Source organism: Microcebus murinus, chromosome 2, assembly GCF_040939455.1.
Source record: "Microcebus murinus isolate Inina chromosome 2, M.murinus_Inina_mat1.0, whole genome shotgun sequence".
Taxonomy (NCBI): Eukaryota; Metazoa; Chordata; class Mammalia; order Primates; family Cheirogaleidae; genus Microcebus; species Microcebus murinus.
In genome coordinates, this window is record NC_134105.1 from 106,380,489 (window position 1) to 106,404,386 (window position 23,898).

At 41.5% G+C, this 23,898-nt stretch overlaps 1 protein-coding gene across 1 annotated transcript; it reads right to left on the reverse strand.

Annotated features, from left to right (window-relative positions):
• Positions 1-16,078: 16,078 nt before the first annotated feature.
• Positions 16,079-18,820, reverse strand: LOC105862453 (T-cell surface glycoprotein CD1b-like). The gene is made up of 5 exons (XM_012748737.2): positions 18,695-18,820; positions 18,131-18,397; positions 17,219-17,497; positions 16,734-17,012; positions 16,079-16,350 (listed from the first exon to the last, which is right to left on the reverse strand). Exons 1-5 carry the CDS (start codon positions 18,753-18,755, stop codon positions 16,253-16,255), a joined length of 984 nt encoding a protein of 327 aa, XP_012604191.2. The 5' UTR covers positions 18,756-18,820; the 3' UTR covers positions 16,079-16,252.
• Positions 18,821-23,898: the final 5,078 nt, after the last annotated feature.

A 23,898-nucleotide genomic window follows, 5' to 3' on the forward strand; every position in this document is an offset into this window, starting at 1 on the left:
CTACTATTATGAATGTCTAAAATGGTTCTCAATTTGTTTAGATATTTAATTTCTCTTAGCCATATTTTGTAGTTTTTTTATGTTTTTTTTTTATTTCGGCATATTATGGGGGTACAGATTTTAAGGTTTCAATAAATGCCCATTTCCCCCCTCCCCCCAAAAGTCTGAGTCTCCATCATAACCATCCCCCAGATGGTGCACATCTCACTCATTATGTATGTATATACCCACCCCCTGCCCCCCTCCCACCTGCCCAATACCCTATTACTGTAGTACCTATGTGTCCACTTAGGTGCTACTCAGTTAATACCAGTTTGCTGGAGAATATATCTGGTGCTTGTTTTTCCATTCTTGGGATACTTCACTTAGTAGTATGGGTTCCAGCTCTAACCAGGACATATTTTGTAGTTTTTAGTACACATAATTTACATTTCTTTTATTGAATTAGTTCTTACGTATTTTCTGCTTTTTGAGACTTTTGTGAATGAAATCACTTTCCTAATTTCATTTTGGATGATTTATGGTTAGTATATAGAAATATAATTGATTTTGGTTTGTTTATCTTGCATCCTGCTAAAAATTCATCATACTTTTTGACTTTAAAATTTCTTTTTAGTTTCCTTTTCAATAAAAATAACTGTGTCTTTAATACTATTCTCTATTTAATGCTCCATTGTTGTTTCATTTAATTCTTAAATTGGAATTTGTTCTTTGGATATATGTAATGGGAGCTTTGAAGTCTTTCTGGCAGGTCTAAAACCTGAGCAATGTCAAAGGCAGTTTCTTTTGACTTCTTTGTTTATTTCTGTGTATAGGCAAAGTTCCTCTTTGTTCCCAGGCCTCTTTTTTGTTATTGAAAAATGGATATCATAGATCATATCATGTATTGATTCTGATGCCTTCATCATTATTGCTGTTGAGCTTTGTTTGTTTGTCTGTTTAGTGACTTGCCCACAGTAATTCTGTACAGTCTGTGATTCCCCCACATTGTGCAGCTGCTGATGTCTCAGATAATATTTTTAAAATTCTTGTTTTTCTAAAAGCCTGGTTTCTTATAGGTCACCCCTATGTCAACATAGCTTAGTGGTCACCCTGTGATTGGTCGGAGGTTGTGCTCAAACACTTTTACCCAGTACGTTTTCTACCTTTTGCAAATGGATCTCTGCTTGGGTTGGCAAATCCATTCCAAGTTCAGGAAATTTGCAAGTCTGCCCTGACTTTTACTTTCTGTGCCACATTTTGTGTCACCTCATAGGACTTGTACAAGCCTCACCTTTATCCAGGGACTTCCAGAAAGCGAGGGATGGTGAGTTCTGATCTCTCTTGAGCATATGTGCAGCCTCACACACTTGCAGATCCTTCCAGATTTCCAGGAACACATGGGAGATTCTCAAGTCTCAAGACTATGGACATCTTAGTCCCAGGATCTCTCTCTGGATTTTCTGGCTGCTCTGCAGGTATGTTGCTTGCCCATCGAGTGTTATCCTACCAGGCTAGCTGGGAACCTAACCTTTCCCGTTTGTTTGCCAGAGTTTGCTACTCTTTCTGATGATGATCCCAGATTTCTTTCTTTCCCTGCTCCTCTCTAAAATAACTTTGCCACTCCAATGGGGGAAATTTCTGGTTTCCATGGCATTCTATGCCCTGGTACAATTTAGTGAAGGTACTTGGCATGTGGAGGAGATGTGCTTACAGTTGTGCTTACCCCACGTTCAGTAGCGTTCTAGAATAAACACTTTTCCATCTGTTGTATGCCTTTGATCTATTTCCAGAGTATCAAAATAATTGTTTTTGAAAATTCTGTCCAGTCTTAGCATTGCCTGGGAGAAGCAGGATTCGCCAAGAATTCTTATTTCACCATTCTCGAATTCTCTGCACTAGAGTAACTGAGGGGTCAGACTTGCTGCAGCACTTCTTTGTCTGCATGGTCTTAGTATGCATTCTGAACATTCCCACTTACCTAAGAATTTAGTGTCATTTACAGATAAAAAATAACTTCAGCCGAAGTCTATTTGGATGTTTCAAGTGTCTTTGGAGGCCTTCTGAATGGAGGTGCACCATAAGTGAAGTACTCAAGCATTAGCTTGCATCTGCCTAACATGGTGGGGTGGCAGGGAGGGAGATCATGTGTTACCCAGAGTTTACAAAAGACGATGTCATTCTGCAAGTGTTGGCTTACCAGCACATAGGGACCTGATAACTCAATAACCTGATAGGAGCATGAGCTCTGACACATCCGTTACTGAATCTGTCTGAAGTTTGCAGGTGTTTTTATCAGATGATACATCTCCTGAACATGTTACTTAAATGTGGGCATGAGACAACTTTCACTAGGGTATATTATGGAATTCAAAGCATGATCATGTTCAAATTATCTTTTCCCGTATGTTTCAAGCAAAGATATACTTAAAACAACGAAAGGACAGTGCCGGGCAGCTCATCCCAGGCTCAAGGCACCGCCCACCAGGGGCATCAGGGCCACTTCCACCAGCCGCTCACACCCGCAAGGGGCCGCAGCTCACTGCCTGAAGCGGTCGCACCTCAGTGACGCAAGCCCCGCCCTGCCGCGTTGCCTGGAGACTGTGCTGCAAAGTTCCTGTCTAGAACCCCTCCGGACCCAGGCTTTGCTAGTCCTGTGGATCTTGGATCCCCGATGGCCATTTGAGAGCGGAGAGGTGGTGATTAGGCCATCAGTGGGTTGTGTCCAAGTGGCTGCGGGAGAGGTGTCGCCTGGCAGCTCTTAGAGTGGGGGCTCCATGGCTCTCCCGGCGCCATTTCCGGAGGGGAAAGTCCAGCGCCCAGCTGGGGACAGATGCCACACTGTGAGCCCTCTGTGGCAAGGGTTGGTGTCCAAGCCACCACTCACCAGGCCTCCAGCCTCCCACTGACCATAGCTGCACTCATAAAATGAAGCCGATGTGCTCACCTAGCTGGGTTGTTAAGCATAAAAGAGAGTGTATTAAACATGATGAGTGAGATTTGCAACGTCTGGGGAAGGGTCACGCTTGAAGCTCTGACTCGAGGGAGGAGAGGGAGTATGGGTAATATACGTAACCTTAACATTTGTACCCCCATAATATGCTGAAATTTAAAAAAAAATGGAAAAAAAAGAGAGAGCGTATTGGAAGTAACTAGCAAAGGGTCCAAAATGGTAAGCGTTAATAAATGATAGTTATTATTATTATTAAAAAAAAGAATGGTAAAATTGGGAGAATCCACATGAAGAAGGGTGTAGAACGACAGCAATTAAATTTTAAGGAAAAGGCAGTAGGGGATTAGAGGTACTAAATAGAAAAAAAGGGATGAACTGGTGATTTGATGGAAGAGGATTGGAGAGGAATTAAAATGAAGGCTCCAGAAAGTACATATGAGCACTCTAGAAGGCCCCAACCTTGTGAAATTAAAACACTTAGCTGTGGTGGGATAGAGAGTATTTTATGGGTTGACGTTTGTATTTTATCACCAACCAGGTGGATACTCCATCCTCTTGATATTGATCTGTTTGAGGGCTGTGGTTACCCTGGTCATGTTGGTTGTAGTTGGCTCATGGTTTAAAAAACAATGGTAAGCCTTTTTGTATTCTTTGTTTCTTCAACCTCTAATTAACTCTTTCTTCTCTTTTCTATCTTCTTTTTTCCTTTATCATTCCTCTCTAATTTCCTTTCTTGAGATTAGAATCATCTTTTCCCACAGCTCAAATTTGAACTTTATATCTCCCCATGTTCCCAGTGCTTCACTATTGATCCTTCAAACTATGATTCAGATGCCTCATTCTCACGGAAGCTTTCCAGGATTACCCAATGGAAAGCTTCTCTGTACTCCCCCAGAGTACAGAGAACCTATCTTCATGAAAACACTCATCTCTTCCTTCTCAGAAAAGTAGCTATTTAGGTTTTTGCGCTAATATCTTCGTTGAGTTGTTTGAAAGTAGGATATAAGCGTTTTGTGTCTGTATTCATGAACAAAAGCCTTGTCTGAATTCAGGGCCAGCTTTATAAGCACATGACCTGTGCAGGCACACAGGATCTCATGCTTTGAAGGGATGCATGGGAGGTTCAATGCACCACTTTTGTCATTTTGAAATCCTTAATAGTTTTCCAAAAGAAGACACTACATTTTCATTTTGCACAAATTATGTAAGTGTTCTGCCTGAAGGTAATGATTCCCAATAAATGCTGACAGATAAATTCAGTGTCAGATCAAGTGATATTGTCTTATGCTATTCCTTCTTTGACATCCCTGCATCATTTGCTAGTGCTGTTACTAAAACGTCTCCTCTTTCCTTTTATCTCTAACGAAGGGGGTAGGAGACAGACTTCACAGTGACTGGGGTGTTAATTGCCCTTCAGGAAAATGTAGAGACAATAAAAACATATGAAATATCTCTTGTCAACTTTGTCAACAAGGTTGACTGGCATTCCTAATTCCCTGAGATTGTGTATGTCTATGTGTGTCTTTGTTGATGGGCACATTCAAGGGAGAAATTCATATTCTGAGAAAGAAGAGGACATGGGGTTTGAGGACCATGGTAACCTGCAGAGCCAGTGCGAAGGCAATGACGGAAAAGAGTGTGTTTGCTTCCCTTTGTTATTTTGGTTTACTGTTATTATCATTTTTATTTTTGGTTTGTTGTTTCTTAAGTTCTATAAATGTGCATTCTCAAATTATCTAATTGATTGAAATGTATTTTTTTTTATTTCAGCATATTATGGGGGTACAGATTTTAAGGTTTCAATAAATGCCCATTTCCCCCCTCCCCCCACAAGTCTGAGTCTCCAGCATGACCATCTCCGAGATGGTGCACATCTCACTCATTATATATGTATATACCCGTTCGCCTCCCCACTGCCCAATACCCTATTACTGCAGTACCTATGTGACCACTTAGGTGCTGTTCAGTTAATACCAATTTGCTGGTGAGTATATGTGGTGCTTGTTTTTCCATTCTTGGGAAACTTCACTTAATAGTATGGGTTCTAGCTCTAACCAGGAAAATATAAGATGCGCTATATCACCATGGTTTCTTAGAGCTGAATAGTACTCCATGGTATACATATACCACATTTTATTAATCCATTCTTGGATTGATGGGCACTTGGGCTGTTTCCACAGTCTTGCAATTATGAATTGTGCTGCTATAAACATTCGAGTGCAGGTGTCTTTTTTGTAGAGTGTCATTGGATCTTTTGGGTAGATGCCCAGCAATGGGATTGCTGGATCAAATGGTAGATTCACTTGTATCGCTTTAAGGTATCTCCATATTGCTTTCCACAGAGGTTGAACTGATTTGCAGTCCCACCAGCAGTGTAGGAGTATAAAATTTATTTATTTCCATCTTGATTTCTTCCTTTATGAAGTAATCATTTAGTAGGAGGTTGTTTAATTTCCACGTTTTTGTGTAGAAATGTGAGTTTCTGTTAGGGTTGATTTCGACTTTTATTCCACTGTGATCTGAGAAGGTACATGCTATGATTTCTATTTTTTTAAATTTCTTGAGATTTACTTTGTGTCCTAGGATATGGTCAATCTTAGAGAATGTCCCGTGAGCTGATGAGAAGAACATATATTCAGTGGATTTTGGGTAGAATGTTCTGTAGATGTCTGTCAGACCCAGTTTTTCCAAGGTTTTGTTTAAGTCCATTATTTCTTTATTAATTTTCTGTTTGGAAGATCTGTCTTGTGCCGTCAGTGGGGTGTTGAAATCTCCAGTGATTATGGAGTTGCTATTAATCCATTTGCTTAGATCCAGTAAGGTTTGCTTTATGAAACTGGGTGCACCTAATTTGGGTGCATATATATTTAAAATTGTTATCTCTTCTTGTTGAAGTGTGCCCTTCACCATTATATAATGACCCTCTTTGTCTTTCACTACTTTTGTTGCTTTAAAAACTAAATCGTCTGAAATTAGAACTGCCACACCAGCCTTCTTTTGGCTTCCACTTGCCCGGAATAATGATCTCCACCCTCTTACTTTTAGTCTATATGCATCCTTGCAGGTTAGATGTGTTTCCTGAAGACAGCATATACTTGGCCTGTATTTTCTTATCCATTCAGCCAGCCTATGTCTCTTGATTGGAGAGTTTAAGCCATTCACATTTATTGAGAGAACTGATAGGTAAGGTAGATTACTGTTCATTCTGTTGGGTTGGATGTTGTTGCTTTGATTTCGCTCTTGAGCCATTGTATTATCTGGACTTTAATCTTTGGGTTTTGGTTGTTTTTATATTCGTGAGTTTTTATTATGGTGTTCCATGCATAAGACTGTTTTGAGTACTTCTTGTAGGGCTGGTCTTGTCTTGGTGAATTCTCTGAGACTTTGCTTGTCTGAGAATGTCTTTATTTCTCCTTCATATATGAAGCTTAGTTTTGCAGGGAATAAGATTCTAGGGTGGGCATTGTTTTGTTTCAAAAGAGTGAGAATGGGGCCCCAGTCTCTCCTTGCTTGTAAAGTCTCATTAGAGAAGTCTGGTGTTATTCGTATTGGCTTTCCCTTGCATGGCACTTGCTTCTTTTGTCTTATAGCTCTTAGAAGGGCCTCTTTAGTTGATATTTTGGTCAGTCTGATGACTGCATGTCGTGACGTCTTCCTGTTTGCATTGAATCTCCCAGGGGTCCTCTGAGCTTCTTGAACTTGTATATCGAGATTTTGAGCAAGGCCTGGGAAATTTTCCTCTATTATATCTTCAAACAGCTTGTCCAACCCTTGGCTGTTGTCCTCTTCCCCTTCTGGTAACCCTATGACCCTCACATTAGGTTTCTTCACATAATCCCACAGCTCTTGTAGGCTTTGCTGTTTTCTCTTGTTTCTCTGCTCTATCTCTGTGATGGTTTTATTTAGTTTGAGGGTGTTATCTTCAATCTCTGAGATTCTTTCTTCTGTTTGATCTACCCTGTTCTTGAGACTTTCCACTGTATTTTGTAGTTCCCTGAATTGATTCTTCATTTCCAGGAGTTCGGTTAAACTTTTCTTCATTGTGTCTATTTCTTTAGTGAACTTTTGTTCTAGGTCCTGGAGGCTTTTTGTGGTTTCTTTGTGTTGGTTATTGAGTTGTTGTTGCAGCTTGGTGAGTGTTCTTATGATCCACATACGAAATTCCTCTTTTGTCATTTTGGTTGCCTGATTGGGTTGGTGTCCATTTCTAGGGGGCTGGTGCTCCTCTTTGGGGGTGTGTTTTCCGATTGATTCTTCATATTTCCTGAGTTCCTTCACTGATTTCTTCCCATTTCAATCAGTTGTTGTTTCTTTCCTTTAGGTTTTTGTTTGGGTATTCACACGCCTTGTTTAGTTTCTGAGCCATTAGGTGGTGTCTGTGGGTGAGATTCAACCACTCCCTGTATAATGAGTCAGTGGGTGCTGTGAAAAGGCTGTGCAGGATGCCGTTCCTGTCAGTAGGTGGCACTTGCTTGGAGGAACAGGCTATGCTGTTGTTTTTGTGTCTTGTTATCAGCTCTTGTTCTGGGCGGAGCTGGGTTGGGTAAGCCGGCCCTCAGGCACCACCAATGCCATTAGCAGGGGTCAAAGTTCTGTTCTATGCTTCCAGGAAAAGCTGTCAGGGTGGGGCTGGAATGGTCCTGCTCAGCCAGAAAGTCTGTGTGTGGGGGTGGGGTTGTCTGAGACCCGCAGTCTGGAGCTGGCCTCACTTCTTTCCACCCTCCCCAACTCCACAGCTACTCCTGGGCCTATGCCAGCAGGCCAGACCACACGTCACCAGGCCTCCCCGGATTGTGATGCCGGCGGGGATGTTCCCTTCACAGAAACGCTGCCTGGGCTGGGCGCAGGGCCTCCCTTTGGTGAGAGGGTTGCCCTCTAGGACGCTGATCTGCCCCTGGAGGCACACACACCTCAGCAGGCTGTTCACAAATATCCCTTCTGTGCCCTGGGCAATGCTAGACCTTGGTGCACTGGGTCTGGTCTGCAGGTCTGACCTCTGGGTCCCAGAGTTCAAACTATATCCCCACCAGGGAGAGGAGTTCCGGTCCCAATTCACCCACAGGGAGCCCAAGCTGTGTCTGTGTCTCTCAGCCTCTGAGTCTGCACCGTTCTCCTGGGAACACCGTGCCAGCAGCACCTGGGAGGGCTGGCGGGTAGGGAGCTCACAGTCTGAGTTCCCCTTAGTCAGCTGTAGGGTCCCAAAAGGGAAGGTCCCGTTCCCTGGAGGTGCCTCTGGCTGGTGGCTGTATTGTCTCTCTGGGCAGCTGCAGGTATGGTCGGCGGAGGGGAGAAGGAAGCAATATGGGGCCTGCCGTGTGGCACGGGTCTGTGCACACGGAGGTGCCCCGAGGGATTTGGGAGTCTGGTGCCGCGTCTGCTATAGGCTCACCGCTAGCTGGCAGCTGCCGTCTCTGGGCTGGTGTCCGCAGGTCTCTCTACCCACTGGGGAGCCCACCAGCAGTCCCAAATGCAGGGGAGCGGAAACAGCAAATCCACCTACCCTTGCTGCTGGTCTCCGGGCTGCTCCAGCGGTCTCAGCTTCCAGTTCTCCTCCGCAGCCTCCTCCTGTGGAGTCTCCCGGGGTCTCAGGTACCCCTCCTTCCGGCCCTCGTCTGATGTATGCTCACCTTCTTGCTTCTTTTTTCTAATTTCTGCAAGAATCTGTCTTTTCTGCAGAGACACTCTTTCTGGTGGTGTTTCTTGCCCGCCATCTTGATCCTCCTCCCAATTGAGATGCATTTGATTGACCCTTTGGGAAAGCAGGAAGCTGTTTGGGTGCAGAGTTCACATAGATCTTCAGTCAACCTTCTCCCTTGGATGGGATAATTGAGCAGATTAGGTAGATTTTTTAGTGGAAATTTATAACTCCAAGCTAGGCATTTTCAAGTTATCAGACAAAGCTCCATAATCACATATCCAGGCTGAACTCTTACCTGTTTTCAGGCACTGAGGCCAGCCTTCCCACTGTTGAGAGTCCACCACCTTCCATAGAACGTATTCAGACAGCCTATCTAGAGGCAGCCACTGGAGTCCAGAGAGGAAGGTGGAATTTTAAGAGGTTATTTGGAGTAATAAATGGTGAATGTCAGGGTTTCATCACATAGTGTAAGTCCACAGGGTATGACCTTCATCAAAATGTAGAGGCTGAAATATAGATCGTTCAGTTTGTGGCGTAAGATGTATAGTAAAAATATATTTCTGATGTTTCCCATTGGAATAGATTTTGCCCCATGGCTGTATTTTTTGGTCACAATAATTCTTGAACACTTGATATGGCTACACTGACTTCTCTGTCACTGTGTCCAGTCTTTCTGCCATTGCATATTATGCTCTGTGATGCTAGATTTCATTCTGTCCCTTACATATGTTGAGCTCCTTCTCAGCTCAAGTGTCATCTCCTTAGACAGACTTTTGATGATCATTCTAAGTAAAGTAGCACAATTTACCTCAGTCATATTTTATTCCAATATTCTTAGCTTATTTTGAATAATTAATTTATTTGAAATTATCTTATTTATTTTTATGTATTTATTGCCTTTGTCTTCTAAAATGTAAGCACTGTAACATCCTGGATTTTATCTATTCTGATGACATTTATATCCCAGTGCCTAGATGACAGCCTACAGGTTTTCTCTGTTTTTTCTCTACAGTTTTTCCCTATTACTCATGCGCTATATATTTGGATCACTCTTAAGCCCATATGAAATCTTCTTGCTCCACTTCCTCATAAGGTACTAGATTTTCATATAATTGCTCTTACTTTTTAATCTGAATTCTTTTTCTCATTTTTCCCTATCCCCAGATCCCTGTGTAATAGGCACAAAAGTTGACTGTGAGCTGCACTCTAGATAGAGTCCAAAAACCTTCATTCGGGCAGCTTTCGAGGGATTAGATTCTGAGTTTACAAAACACATCATGGATGCCATCTCCAGAGGGTGGGAGTAGGGCCCAGATATCTGTGATCTACTCAATTACTATGAAGGCATCAAGGAAACAGTGTATAGGCTCGTAAGAAACACATGCTCTTGGTTTCTCTTGGGTGTCCTACATGGGGAAAAGGTGAACCTCCAGAGGGAAGGTCAGTTGTAAGCCTTACTTCTAAGATTTTGCTATTCAAATCCACCCCTTCCACCTCCTTCAAAGATAGTACAAGAGAAAGGACCAGAAGAGGGGTTACTGGGTGATGGTTTCCTAGAGGAGAGAAAAAGATAACTGTGCATAGGAATGTGGATATACGTGGCCCTGTGCTGTGTGCAAGTGTCCTCATCTGAACACCTTTGTGTTCTCTGCACTGAGGCCAGAGTCCTGGCTTTCCAGTCATCCTACCTTGGGACTGGCTGGCTATTTCTGGTTTGTCATGTCTCCAGTATCTAAGCAAAACCTCTTTGGGTGACATGGATATGGAGTGAGCAGGACCAACTGGGAACTAAACGAGATGATAGTCTTCCTATTGCCAACAGCAGATGGCATCTTTAGGTGACTCTGGATGAGGCAGCTGAGGAGGCAGCTGTCCTGTCTTGTCAAATGAGCTACAGTGGCCAGGGAGGCCAGGGCATCATCCTCTACTGGGGTGAGACTGGATGTGGGAAGTGTTAGTAGGGGTCCTTGAGATGAGGAAAGTTGGATGGTATCAGATCTAGGCGAGGGATGTGAGGGAGGAATGAATACAGGTAATTGAAAGAATTGAGAAGTTGGACATGAGGGACACATAGACACAGCATACTTTGGTTGGGGAGATGCGGAATCCCTTCTTGACTTGGGATGGGAATAGAGTGACTGAAGTGGGATGATTGACGTGACTTGTATCCAATGCACAAGGCAAGTAGGGAAATCAGTAGATGGAGGAGGATCAGTAGTGGGTTTAAAGTGACATCCCTGTATGTCTCCAATATCTGCAGGACACCAATTTCCCATGAACTTGACACCTTGGCAGTGACAGTGCCCCTGATGCTTCTGATAGGGCTTGTGTTGTGGTTTCAGAGCTGCTGTGAGTTACTTGCATTTCCTCCTCTCTTTTCAATTTCTCTTTTTTCCAGATTAAAAAAAAAAAAAACCCATATTCTGGTATTTAAAGAGATATACCTCAAAACATAAGATCACAAAGCTGTTAACAGAAAAGACTGGAAAAATATATAAAAATAAACCTAGTATGTTTACATTAATATTAGAGGAAATGAAGTTTGACACAGAAAATATAGTTATCTATTTTTTTTTATTTTTACTTCAGAATTGTATGGGGGTTCATATGTTTGTGCTACTTCATTTGCTTTTGTACAGTTTAGTAGACATTTTAAGTGTGCCCTTCAGCCAGGTAGTGTGCATTATACCCATCAGATCTGAATTCATCTTTCCAATTTCTTATTGCATGTTCCATATTTACCTCTTTTAACTTTGCTGCCTTGACCACTCCACCTTATCCTCAGTCACCACGTCCAACGTACTCAGGGGCTTCTCCCATTTCTGTTCTTCCACAGCCCTGATCAGGACATCCCATGAGACTCCTCCCCATGCCTCCCCCATCGTAATGGGAACCCAGCAGCCCAGGAGCCTAGGACAGCACAGTGATGCCATCCTTTCTACTCTCCACTGAAATTGTTTCTCTTTCTGCTGAACATTCATTTCTTACTGTAAACCAATTTAATTTCTGTAATTCCATATAGAGTGGCTTTCTTGCAGTCTCCATTTTTTCAATAGTACTCATCCTTCAAAATTCTAATGTAATTTCCTCACATGATCTTCCTTGACTCATAAGAAGGAATCAGTTTTTCCCTCCTCTGAACCCAAAGAGCACTTCACTGTACTCTGCTATGTGCATGTGTCACTTCCTCCCCTGCTTTACAGCTACTTGAGTCTTTCTTCCCTTTTCCATTTTTAAGCTCTTTGGGGACAAGAATTATGATAATGATGCCTTTCCTGTATGTAATATGTGCTCAGCAAAACAGAAAACAAAATAAAACAAAACAAAAAGAATCATATCTAAGTTGGATTAACTGTCACCTTGGTAATTTTGTCCTCTTACATTCCTTCTTGACATTGTTGCAGCATTTGAAACATTGATACTTCCCTCTTGTTTACATGCTTCTTACTTAGATGAGAAATTCCAGCCTCCTTTAATTCCCTGCTTTTACATACTTATTTTCTAGATACAGATAGCCAAATCCATCCAACTCGTTACAAACACGAATAGAGAGAGAGTGTGCAGGTCATGTGTGAAGGGTAGCAGGGCGGATATGTCCCAGAGTGGTTAAGAAAAAGAAGAAACAAAGTTGGTCCTCAGGGTTGGGGTGGAAAATCAAGGAAACAAATGTACGGGATGCAAATCTCCTAAAGGGCTGTACTGTCTGATATAGTGTTGGCTAGATTTTAGTCCCTTTAGGTTTCATTTACTAATTCAACTAACATTTGTTGAGCACTGAATATGAGACAGGCAACAGTTTCTAAATTTGTCGGGGAGAAAACATATGAAATTGTCTCTACCTCCTGAAGTTTGCTTCCTCAATCTGTCCCTGTTATTTTTCTTTGTACTGTTTTCATTTTTGTTTCACTTAAAAAATTGTAAGTCAATTTTATTGATGAATATTTTTTAGTAAATACATCTAAATTTTAATTGTACAGTTCCATTTATTTTGACAAATATGTAAGCCCACATGAAAAGTCCACCATCAAAATATAGAGTTCCATAACCCCTCATACACATTTGTAGTCAAACTGTTGAATATGCCAAAGTAAAGCTGCAAAGTGCTTCCTTTACATGCAAAGGTGAAAGTTCTTTACTTAGCAAGTAAAGAAAAAAAAATGCATGCTGTGGTTTCTACGATCTTCAGTAAGAATGAATCTTCTATCCATAAAATTGTGAAGAAGAATAAAATTCATCCCTGTTTTGTAGTTACACCTCAAACTGCAAAGGATATTGTGAAAGCTCATGATGCCTGCTTGCTTAAGATGGAAAAGGCATTACATTTTTCAGTGGAAGACATCAGCAGAAACTTGTTCCAATTGATAGCAAGTGGGTTAGGTACTGTGTTTGGTTTCAGGCACCCACTTGGGGGTCTTGGTACATACCTAACACAGTAAAGGGCAAACTACTGTATTTTATATATTGGCAAAAATCACACAAACATATATGCACATGCACTACCACACAAAAATGATTTGGAAGCCCTTGTATTTTGTGTTTGAAGATCTATTTCTGAAAGTTGTTCATGCAGAGTTCATAAAGTCATGGGTAAATCAAGGTTTCTCAAGGTAAGGATAAATACAGGAAAATCATGAGTTCCAAAAACCACTGTTGAGGGATGCTAATTTGGGAAGAGAAAGAATAAGAGGAGTAAAGGAAACAGGAAACACATTAGAAAATGTGGAAAAGCTGGTGCAAGACATCAGTGATTACAGCAATATCAGAATTTTCAACCAACTAAAAATTCCAAGTCAATTGGATTAAAGAAAAAATGAATCTTACTAGGTTCATTTATCTAAAATATCTAGAGGTAGTTCAAGTCTCAGGTATAGCTAATTCAGGCTTTGGCCCTGTTACCTTATCATTTGCACTTTAATCCATTTTCTTTATTTGTGTGCTTCATTCCCTGGCCAGATATTCCTGTGAAACAAAATTCAATATCAATTTTGTGCATTGCACATACCATGCCAGCCAAAATGGGAACTCTTCTTTCCTTAGCCAGCAAGCATAAAGCCTAAACTTCAGTTGGATGAGGCCAAATTATATCAGATATATGCTATAAGGTAATTATTCTGGCTACACAGGGCATGATATTATGATCGTTTTCTTAGATCTTGTTTTTTTCCTGGGGTCAACTTATCCCCCTCGGGAACATTTAGCAATGTCTTAGGTTATATTAGATGTCACAACTGAGAAGATACTATTGCCATCTAGAAGGTAGAGGCCAGGGATGCTGCTAAACATCCTACAGTGCACAGAACAGCTTCCTCAGCACGAATTAATTACCTGGTCCAAAATGTCAACAGTGCAGAGATTGAGAAACCATTAGAACAAGAGTTCTCAAACTTGAATATAAATCAGAATCATCTGGAAGCCTTGTTAAAACAGATTACTGGTTCCCATTCCCATGTTTTATGATTCAGCAGGTTGGGGGGTGGGTAGCAATTAGTTTTTCTAGCAAGGTTCCAGGTGTTATTGCTGCAGCTCATTCATGGTTCACATTCCCATGTTCCTCATTGCATGGTTCTCAAGTATACAGCAATAACATGGCTACTGTATATGATGGGGTCCAGTTGAATGTATTCCTGAGAAGTAAGCAGTTGTACTAATAGATGGTGGGAAAAGTGTGATTTCTATATTTCCTACATTTCTCAAACCCTATCGACCACATTGTCCTAAAATTTACAGATCAGAGAGTTGCTTCTAGTACCCCTGGCTTCTCCAAAACTACTGTTTCCCCTCACCTCCCTTCCTAAGCCCTATACAAATATATGCTCAAATCCCCCTTCCTCCTACTATTTTATTCAAAATGAGTTAGGATGTTTTAAGATGGACTGTTCTAGAAAAGTATAGAATAAACAAAAATTTCTTAAATATAAATGTAAGTCAAAAATATAACTGAATGATACATCACAGATATCAATCAAGGATCCTGAGGGCAGCAATAGTCCTCTTAATCCTTTTCCTTGAATATGTCACAATCCTCCTGAATGAATCCTCCTCATTTATCCTGCCTCTCACTCATTCTCCACGGAAAAATGAGAAGGAGGAGACCATTCCAACGATTCTTTGAATTTAGGCTGTAGTTGTAGTAAGGACAAGGTGGTTTTCTTCGGGGGAGTTCAGAGCAGAAGCCAGAGAGGCATAATATTTTTTGGCTAAGTGGAAAATATTTTAGTAAGAAGAGAAAGACTTAGAATAGCAAATAAACAGAAAAAGAAGGAAGGAGGTAAGTGTTAAAGAAAACTATGAACTTGACAGTCAACAATTCAGATACTTTTTACTGATAAAATACATTTGCAGGTAAGAGATCTTGGCAGGGATCCACAAACCGGGATCACTGCCGTTAAGGAACTTCCAAGTAGAAAAGGAAGAAAAACAAAAATATCTGCAATGCTGTTGGTGCAGAATAAGTGGTTCTCTTGGTGCTACCAGACAAGGGAGGGTTACTTCCGTCATAACCCTGGGAAAGGCCTCCTAGAGGAAGAAGCTTCTCAGCTGGGCTTTGAGGGAGGGAAAGTCATCCAGGCAGAGACAGAGAAATTACATAAAAAAAATGCCTTGCATCTATGCGATACAATTATCCCAGCATAATTATATTTAGCTGCTTTTACAAATGATATTTAAGTAGAATCAGAATAAGAAAAGTTTTAAAATAGAAAGCCCACCAGAATTTTCCATTAAGTGTATCTACCATATTTCATTTATTCTGAGACTTCCTTTCTTACATTTTAATATATAAGACATAGACCACACTATTGGTACCGTCTAATAATAAATTCACAGTTTTAAACAATATTTTTGCTGGTGCTTATAATTCGTTTTAAAATCTGCGAACACTCCATTTTGATACAATATGATGATAATTTGATGAAATATGATAAGAGTGACACCTGGGTTGACATCGTGGGTTTCTAGGCTTCTTGGTGCTTATTCTAAATAGGAGAGGAGATCGGACAGGGGCTCAAGGGTTATCCTGAAATGACCTGTCAAAACCATAAAGACAAAGAGCTGTATATCAGAGGTGTTTGAACACTGATGTTTATAGCAACATTATTCAAAATAGTAAAGGTAGGAATAAACCAAATGTCCATAGATGGATGAACTAAATGTGTCACTTACCTACAAGGGAATATTATTCAGGCCTTATCGATAAGAAACCCTGTCACATGCTACAACATGGATGAACTTTATGGGCCTCATGCTAAGTGAAATAAGCTACTCAAAGAATGACAATTACAGTATGATTCCACTCTATGCGGTACCCAGAGTAGTCAAATTCACAGATACCGAAAGTAGAATGATCTTAGCCAGGGCCAGGGGGAGGAGAGAGAGGGAAATGGGGAATTGCTCTTTCATAGGAAAAGAGTTCCCATTTTGAGGGATGAAAGAGCTCTGGAGATTGATGGCATAACAATATGAATACACTTAACACCACTGAACTCTACACTTAAAATGGCAAAGATGGTATATTTTGTTATGTGTATTTTAACAGGATTAAAAAATGTAACTCCACATAAAGGAGATGGAAGTTAGGGGGAAGGGTTTGGTGGAAAGAATGAGGCTAAGGCAATGAAATAGATAAGATATCTGAAAAGGGTGGGAGGGTGGACAGAAAAGAAAGATTAAAAAAAAGAAACAACTCACTGGTGCTTCATATACCATAATGCAAGGCACAGCAAAACGATCAAGAAGGGCACGATTATTGCCAAAAAGATCAAGCCAATGGAGATAGGGTTTCCTGGCAATTGGGAGAGGACAAATGGATGTCACTTCGAATCCTGCTCACTGAATCCCCTGGCCATCCTTTCCCCAGCTGAGTGTCAGCACCTCGATTCAGCTGCTTCCAATGTATGGTCATCTCCAGCCCCTCTCTCACATTCCTGACACCCTGCATCCATCCTTTGATCCCTCTAGCCCTGACACAATCTTCTTGTCTTTCATTCTTATCTTTCTTGTAACTTGGCTCCTCTATTTTTATTCCTGTTGTGATTGGGGTCCCCCAAATGAATCAGTCTACCCCTTTCCTTCTTTTGTCTGTGAAGCCCCATCCTTCCCCAGTGCCTGCCTCTCTGCCTGAGGACCACCTCCTCCCATGTCCAGCCAGGCCCAGCCCTTTCTCACCCCAGTGGAGGATGATGTCCTGGCCCTCTAGACTGCTGTGCGTCACCCGACAGGACAGGCCAGCCGCCTCCCCAGCCGCCACATCCAGGGTCGCTCGGAGATACCACGTCCAGTCAGCATTGGGCAGGAGGTCACTGTGCTGCGTGTCCAGCTGCTCCTGCTCACCCCGCATCCACCTCACCCGCACGGGCTTTGGGTAGAATCCTGAGACGTGGCACACCAGCAGCAGACGGCCAGGCCCGGGACTGGGGCCACTGGACAGCCAGGCCTCGGGCTTCACTGGGGTGGGGAGGAGCAGTGAGAGTGTCGTGTCATGACTCAATTTCAGATCCCAGGGACTCAGAATCCCACAAGCTTTGACAACGAGTACTCCCACTGCTTTGGGATCCAAATAACTTGGTGATTAAGTCCCTATCCTCTTAGGTACCTTCCTACTCTGGTGGTTAGAGAAGGTGGTGGGAAGTGAAGTAGAGAGCAGGACTAACCTTGCCTTTGCAGCTCTGCCTTCCCTGCATCAAGGACGCCCAGGAGATAACGGGGGCAGGTGCCAAAGAGGAGCTTCTTTACAATATTGATTATAGCGTGATGTTCCATTATTAGTGTGCAGACTTGCTGTGCCCTGCTGCCTCCCTCTGGGGATGGCACACATGTATTGTTCTTGGCACTCAGGAAATCCAATCCTCCTATAGCTCCTCTGAAGAAGCCTCCTCTGTAACCTCCATAACGTAGCTCACAGCCTGCCGTGGCCTGGATCTCAATGGGGTCTAGGTAGAAGGTAAACAGAGAACAAGTTATTCAACATAAATAAGAAAAAAGCTGTGAGAAAGCACCTAGTATTTTATATTTAGGTGGGATAAGTTTCTTGGGTGTGAAATGATGAACCAAACCCCAATTACAGCACATAGAGATTTTCAGAAATAAGAGCATTTGGAAAGTTGTGAGTGTCATGAATGGGGTTATGATAATAGTTGTTGGTGGGTGGGAGGCAGAGCATGATGCATTCCAGAGAGCAGCATTTCAGTGTGAGCCAGAGGACCACAGATAGAGGAGATGCAAAGAGGAGACTGAAGAGAACGGATTAGATGAGAAAGCCACATTGTAGTTCACTCAGTCATAAGGTAGAAGTAAGGGACCTTGAGGAGCAAGGTCTACATAAGACAAAGGAGGAGTTGGATACCAATGGGGAGTCCTAATCTGTCAGAGAAGAGTCAGCAGCAGCCGGAATCTGGAATATACTGCTGAGGTGTGGAGTCAGCGAGAGACTGCTCTAGAAGAGTGTGTGCATGCCGTGGTTAAAGCAGAAAGGAGGGGAGAAGGATGAGAGGTATTAGTGGCTTGCAAACAGAGAAAAAAAAGTCCTTATAGATAGTCTTCCCAATTCAGGGGACTGGACTCACATTTCAGCTGGAATTGACTGGCACTCCTCTGTATATCTTGAGTAAATCTGTATAAGTAGACTCGGAATATCTCCTCCAGCTCAGCCAGCTCCTCATCACTGATGTTGCCCTGGGACCAGGGCTTCAGGGGTATTGCAGTGCCCGAGTCACTGTCCCAGCCGTAAATCTGCAAATCATCCAACCAGCCTGAACCTTGAGTGTGTGCCCAGGTGCTGTTGGCAAAGGATGAGATCTGGTTGACATGGAAGGAGGTTGGTCCCTGGAAGGCTGTGAGGGGTGGAAGAACAAGACTGTGTCAAGAGAATGGGAGGAGCAGGAGGGAGTGAGAGAGAATGGAAATGGAAAATTTCCAGAGAACATGAATCTTGATTCTGAAGAACACATACAGTCTGACACATCTGCTTGACCCAGGAACTGAGGCTCCTGCTTCAGTAATCTGAAAGGCAGAAGAGGGTTGGACAGCAGGGCTCACACTCTTCATGTCCAAGTGGACCTGAGTAAGTGCAGCATGCTTTTATCCAAGACCCTTGCACCAGTGCTGGGAGCTGCCAGAGTGACTCTTACCGTTCACACTGTCACCACCTGGGAAGAGAACTGCTAATAACTGAAATGGCAGAAGCAGCATTTCACTGGGAGATGGAACTTGTGACTGGCAGAGCTGGTGTTTGATCTCTGATTTCAGCGAACGTTTTTCTCAGTAGCTTGTAGTGACTTCCTCTCTTCCAACTGACAAATCTCTTCCTCATGCAAATTGAATTTCAGAGAAAATATGTGCCTCCCACATCCTTCAGCCTTACACCCTGCCTCTCCTGCCCCCCCCCGCCCCCACCCAGCACTTACTTGTAGAATTTATCTTACCCCCCTGACTTCCAGGTGCTGTCTGTGTTCTTTGCTTCCTTCAGACCACCTTGGAAAAGCCCCCATGTGATTCTGAAAAGTCCGTTTACCTTCTTTAGCCACTATTCCTACATCTCTAATATAAGAGGGTGGTAATATACAATTGCTTAGCTTCTAGTCTGCTTTAACATAGGAATGTTTTGGTTTACCCACCCAAGTCAGCCTTCCTCCCTCCCTGATGCCTTCTCTGGTCCTCTTTCATTGCCCCTTCCTAATGTTATCAATGTCTCCCCTTTCTTATCTCACCCTCCTTGACTGGTATCCCTTGCCCTACATTCTAATCTGGCTATTTTTGAGTGTGTGTCTGTCTGTTTGTGTGGGTATGTGTGTTTTGATATTCATTAACATGAAGGCAAAGCATTTTAAATGCCATGTGTACTATAGAACTACCCCAATCCCAGAATCCAATAGCATAAATACTTCTATCTATAATCTAGGGAAATTTATCTTATACCATAGCAATGTTTGAGGGCAAACGGCATTTGCTTCCAGCATGTGACCTTCTCTTTAGTAGCGCTTGACCTTTGGAGTTTGGATTTTTTAAAATTTTAGAATATTACTTAAGGTAGAGACATTTTGGTTATATGAGTTGCTTTCATATAGTTTGAGTCAAAGTTATACGTGTTCATGGTGTGTATGTATCTATTAGTTTTGAATTTACCCATCTCCTCCTCCTTCTCCCACCTGCTTGATTTCCATTAAGTTTTACATCCACGTGTGCACCAGTGTTGGTTGATTAGTTCGATTTAATAGTGAGTACATAGGGTGTTTGTTTTTCTATTCTTGCCATACTTCACTTAGAAGAATGGTCTCCCATTACATCCAGGTTGTTATAAAAGGTATTACTTCACAATTTTTTTATGGCTGAGTAGGACTCCATGGTATACACATACCACATTTTAGTAATCCACTCATGTATAGATGGGCACTTGGGTTGATTCCACATCTTTGCAGTTGTGAATTGTGCTGCAATGTATATTTGAGTGTGTGTGTCCCTTTGATAAAATGATTTTTTCCCCCTTTTGGTAAATACTCAATAGTGGCATTGCTGGATCAAGTGGTAGGTCAACTTTTAGTTCTTTGAGGTATTTCTATCATACTGCTTTCCATGGAGGCTATACTAGTTTGCGGTCCCACCAACAATGTTCCTTTCTCTCCGCATCCACGTGATTGTCTGTTGTTTTGGGACTTTTTGATAAAAAACCATTCCCACTGCTGTGGGTGATATCTCATTGTGGTTTAGATTTGCATTTCTCTGATCATTGAAGATGTTGAGCATTTTTTAATATGTTTATTTGCCATTACTCTATCTTTTTTTGAAAAGGTTCTGTTTATGCCTTTTGCCTACTTTTCAATGTGGTTGTTTGATTTTTTTGGGGGGGGGCTGATATGCTTGAGTTCATTGTAGTTTCTAATTATTAGCCCTTTATTGGATGTATAGCATGCAATATTTTCTCCCATTCAGTAGGTTGTCTATCCGCTATGTTGATTCTTTTCCTTGTCTGTGCAGAAGCTTTCAAATTTAATCAGGTCCCATTTATAATATTTATTTATTTTTGTTGCTGTGATTGCTTTTGAGGTCTTCTTCATAAATTATTCACCTAGGGCAACATCTTCAAGTCTTTTTCCAGCATTTTTCTCTAGAATTATTATAGTATCATTCCTTAGGTTTATGTTTGTTATCCATCATGAATTAATTTTCATGAGTGGTGAGAAGTGAAGGTCCTGTTTCAGTCTTTGACATGTGGCTATCCAGTTTTCCAGCACCATTTATTGAATAGGAATTCTTTTCCCAGTGTTTGTTTTTGTCTACTTTGTCAAAGATCAGATGACAATATGAGAATGGTTTTATATCTGGTTTTATTTTATTACCTTCACTTCTCACCACTCACAAAAATTAATTCATGATGTCTACTTTGTCAAAGATCAGATGACAATATAAGAATGGTTTTATATATGGTTTTATTCTCTGTTCTGGTTGATTGGTCTAGGTCTTGGTTCTTGTGTCATTACCATGATGTTTTGGTTACTATAGCCTTGTAGGATAACTTGATATCTGGTACATTGATGCCTCCCAATTTGTTCTTTTTGCTTAAGGTTGCTTTGGCTATTCGGGATCTTTTCTGGTTCCATATGAAGCACAGAATTATTTTTTCTAGATCTGAGAAAAATGACATTGGAATTTTAATGGGGATTGCACTGAATCTGTAAATCACTTTGGGTAGTATAGACATTTTAATAATGTTGATTCTGCCAATCCATGAGCATGGTTTCTTAGTGGTCACCCTGTGATTGGTTGGAGGTTGTGCTCAAACTCTTTGAACCATTAAGTTTTCTACCCTTGGCAAAGGGATCTTGGCTTGGGTTGGCAAATCCATTCCAAGTTCAGGAAATTTGCAAGTCTTCCCTGACTTTTACTTTCTGAGCCACATTTTGTGTCACCTCATAGGACTTGCACAAGCCTCACCTTCATCAGGGGACTTGCAGCAAGCCAGGGATGGTGATTTCTGGTCTCCCTTGAGCATGTGGGCAACTTTGCACGTGTGCAGATCCTTCTGGATTCCCAGGAACATGTGGGAGATTCTCAAGTCTCAAGGCCACAGACATCATCTTCCCAGGATTCTCTCTCTAGATTTTCTGGCTGGTCTGCCGGTATGTTGCTTGCCCATTGACTGTTATCCCTTCAGGCTAGCTGGGAATGTAACCTTTCCCATTTGTTTGCCAGAGTTTGCTGCTCTTTCTGGGTTTGTTTCTTCCCCTGCTCCTCTCTAAATTAAGTTAGCCACGCCAGCAGGGAAGCTTCTGGTTTCCATGGCCTTCCCTATCCTGGTACAATGCAGTGAAGGTACTTGGCATATGGAGGAGATGTGCTTACAGGTGTGCTTACCTCAAGTTCAGAAATGTTCTGGAATAAACACTTCTCCATTTGTTGTACGACTTTAATCTATTTCCAGAGTCTCAAAATAATTGTTTTTGAGAATTCTCCCCAATCTTAGTATTTATGGGGAAGAGGAGGATTCACCAAGCCTCTTATTCTACGATTCTCGAATTCCCTGTAGTAGAGTAATTGAGGGGTCAGACTTGCTGCAGCACTTCTTTGTCTGCATGGCCTTAGCATGCATTCTGAACATTCCCACTTACTTAAGAATTTAGTGTCATGTACAGATAAAAACTAACTTCAGCACAGGTCTATTTGGATGTTTCAAATGGGTTTTGAGGCCTTCTGGGTGGAGGTGTATCATAGGTGAAGATCTCAAGCATTAGTTCCCATCTGCCTAACATGGTGGGGTGGCAGGGAGAGAGATCATGTGTTACCCAGAGTTTACCAAAGAGGATGTTCTGCAAGTGTTGGCTTACCAGCATGTAGGGACCTGATAACTCAATAACCTGATAGGAGAATGAGCTCTAACACATCCGTTACTGAGTTTGTCTGAAGTTTGCAGGTGTGTTTATCAGATGGTAGATCTCCTTGACATGTTACTTAAATGTGGGCGTGAGACAACTTTCTCTAGAGTATATTATGGAATTCGAAGACTGTGTGATGAAAGTGGGTCCATGGTGATGTCTGAGCCAAGGGGAGTTCCCTATCCAGGCACTATAAAACAAGACCCAGACCAAGACCAGTTCTCTCTCTTTTGCTAGGACAGTGAGTCCAGTCATCATCTATGGGGTTTGCTCTGTAAAACTATATCTGGCTCTTGCTCTATAATTCTTTCTCTCCTCACCAAACCTCTTTTTTGTGCTTTCCTTACTTTGGAGTGTGTCTGGTCCTTCTAGAATCATGAGTGCTCCAAGAACCAATAATTCAGACTGTGACCTGACAGTTGTGTTTCCAGGCTGAGGTGTCTCCCCAGCAAGCAAACCACTGTGCTAAGAGAGCAGTTCTTCGGTTACTATCCTGGGACCAAATTCTCTTGCAGTCTGAAACTCAGTGAAACTAGTGGTAATAACTAATTACCATTATATTTTGTATGTTTTAATTTATATGTAATTGTTTTACAGACATCCCCTTATTTTTTATTTTTTTTGCATACATTTTGGACTGTGGATTTGAAGCCATCTATGTGATTTCCATTTCTGAAGATCTTCTGTAACATTTCTTGTCAGCAGTTAGATTCCTTTATTGCTTTCTGGCATAATTATATTTTTGCTCATTTTTTAAAAAACATATTGTTTTTGACATTTTAAGTGTTTGGGAGATATGAGCAAAATGTTTGTGATTTCTGTCTCTTTGATTTAACCTAGTCTTCTACAAACATCATAACATTACCAATTTTTCCAATTACCTGCAGTTTTTATTCTACTTCATAACTAATGAGATGTGATTTAAAATAAAGCTTGTTTTTCTCCTTTGTTTTCATCTACTTCCCTATATTTTAGTAAAATTACATGAAATTTAATGCCCTAATTATTAACTTTTTTTCTCAAAGGCTAAACAAATGTGTTAAATTAAGAAGCATATGCTAAACAATTATTTAGAGATAACTCTATTTTTGAAAATAATTTTATAACAGTCTTTTGGCATCCCTTCTTGAGTTTTTCATTCAAATTAATTTTTGATTTGATGTTATGTGGAATACTTTTTTGATTTGTTCAGTACTGAGATATGGATTAATTTTTCTCTTGTAGGAGAATAATAATTTACCTGAGTAAAGAATTTAGGATCACCGACCTTACCTCAGAATTCTGCCATATTTTTCCACTGCCTGCCACATGAGGCATCTGAACCCAGTGCCATTCTCTTCTCTGTAAATAGCCAGTGTTTTTTGAAACTTTATAGGATCAAAGTTTCAGTGTTTCTGAAACTTTATAGGATCTTTCTTTATCCCCTGAATTTAGAAATAATGCTAAGATGATACTGGGTTTGGATC

Coding starts and splice junctions, on each gene's coding strand:
- LOC105862453 (XM_012748737.2), bottom strand. CDS start 18,755: ATGCTGCTTCTGCCATTTCAGTTATTAGCAGTTCTCTTCCCAGGTGGT. Junction 18,398..18,694: donor AGGTGGTGACAGTGTGAACG/GTAAGAGTCACT, acceptor CACCCCTCACAG/CCTTCCAGGGACCAACCTCC. Junction 17,498..18,130: donor CAGTCAATTCCAGCTGAAAT/GTGAGTCCAGTC, acceptor CCTTCTACCTAG/ACCCCATTGAGATCCAGGCC.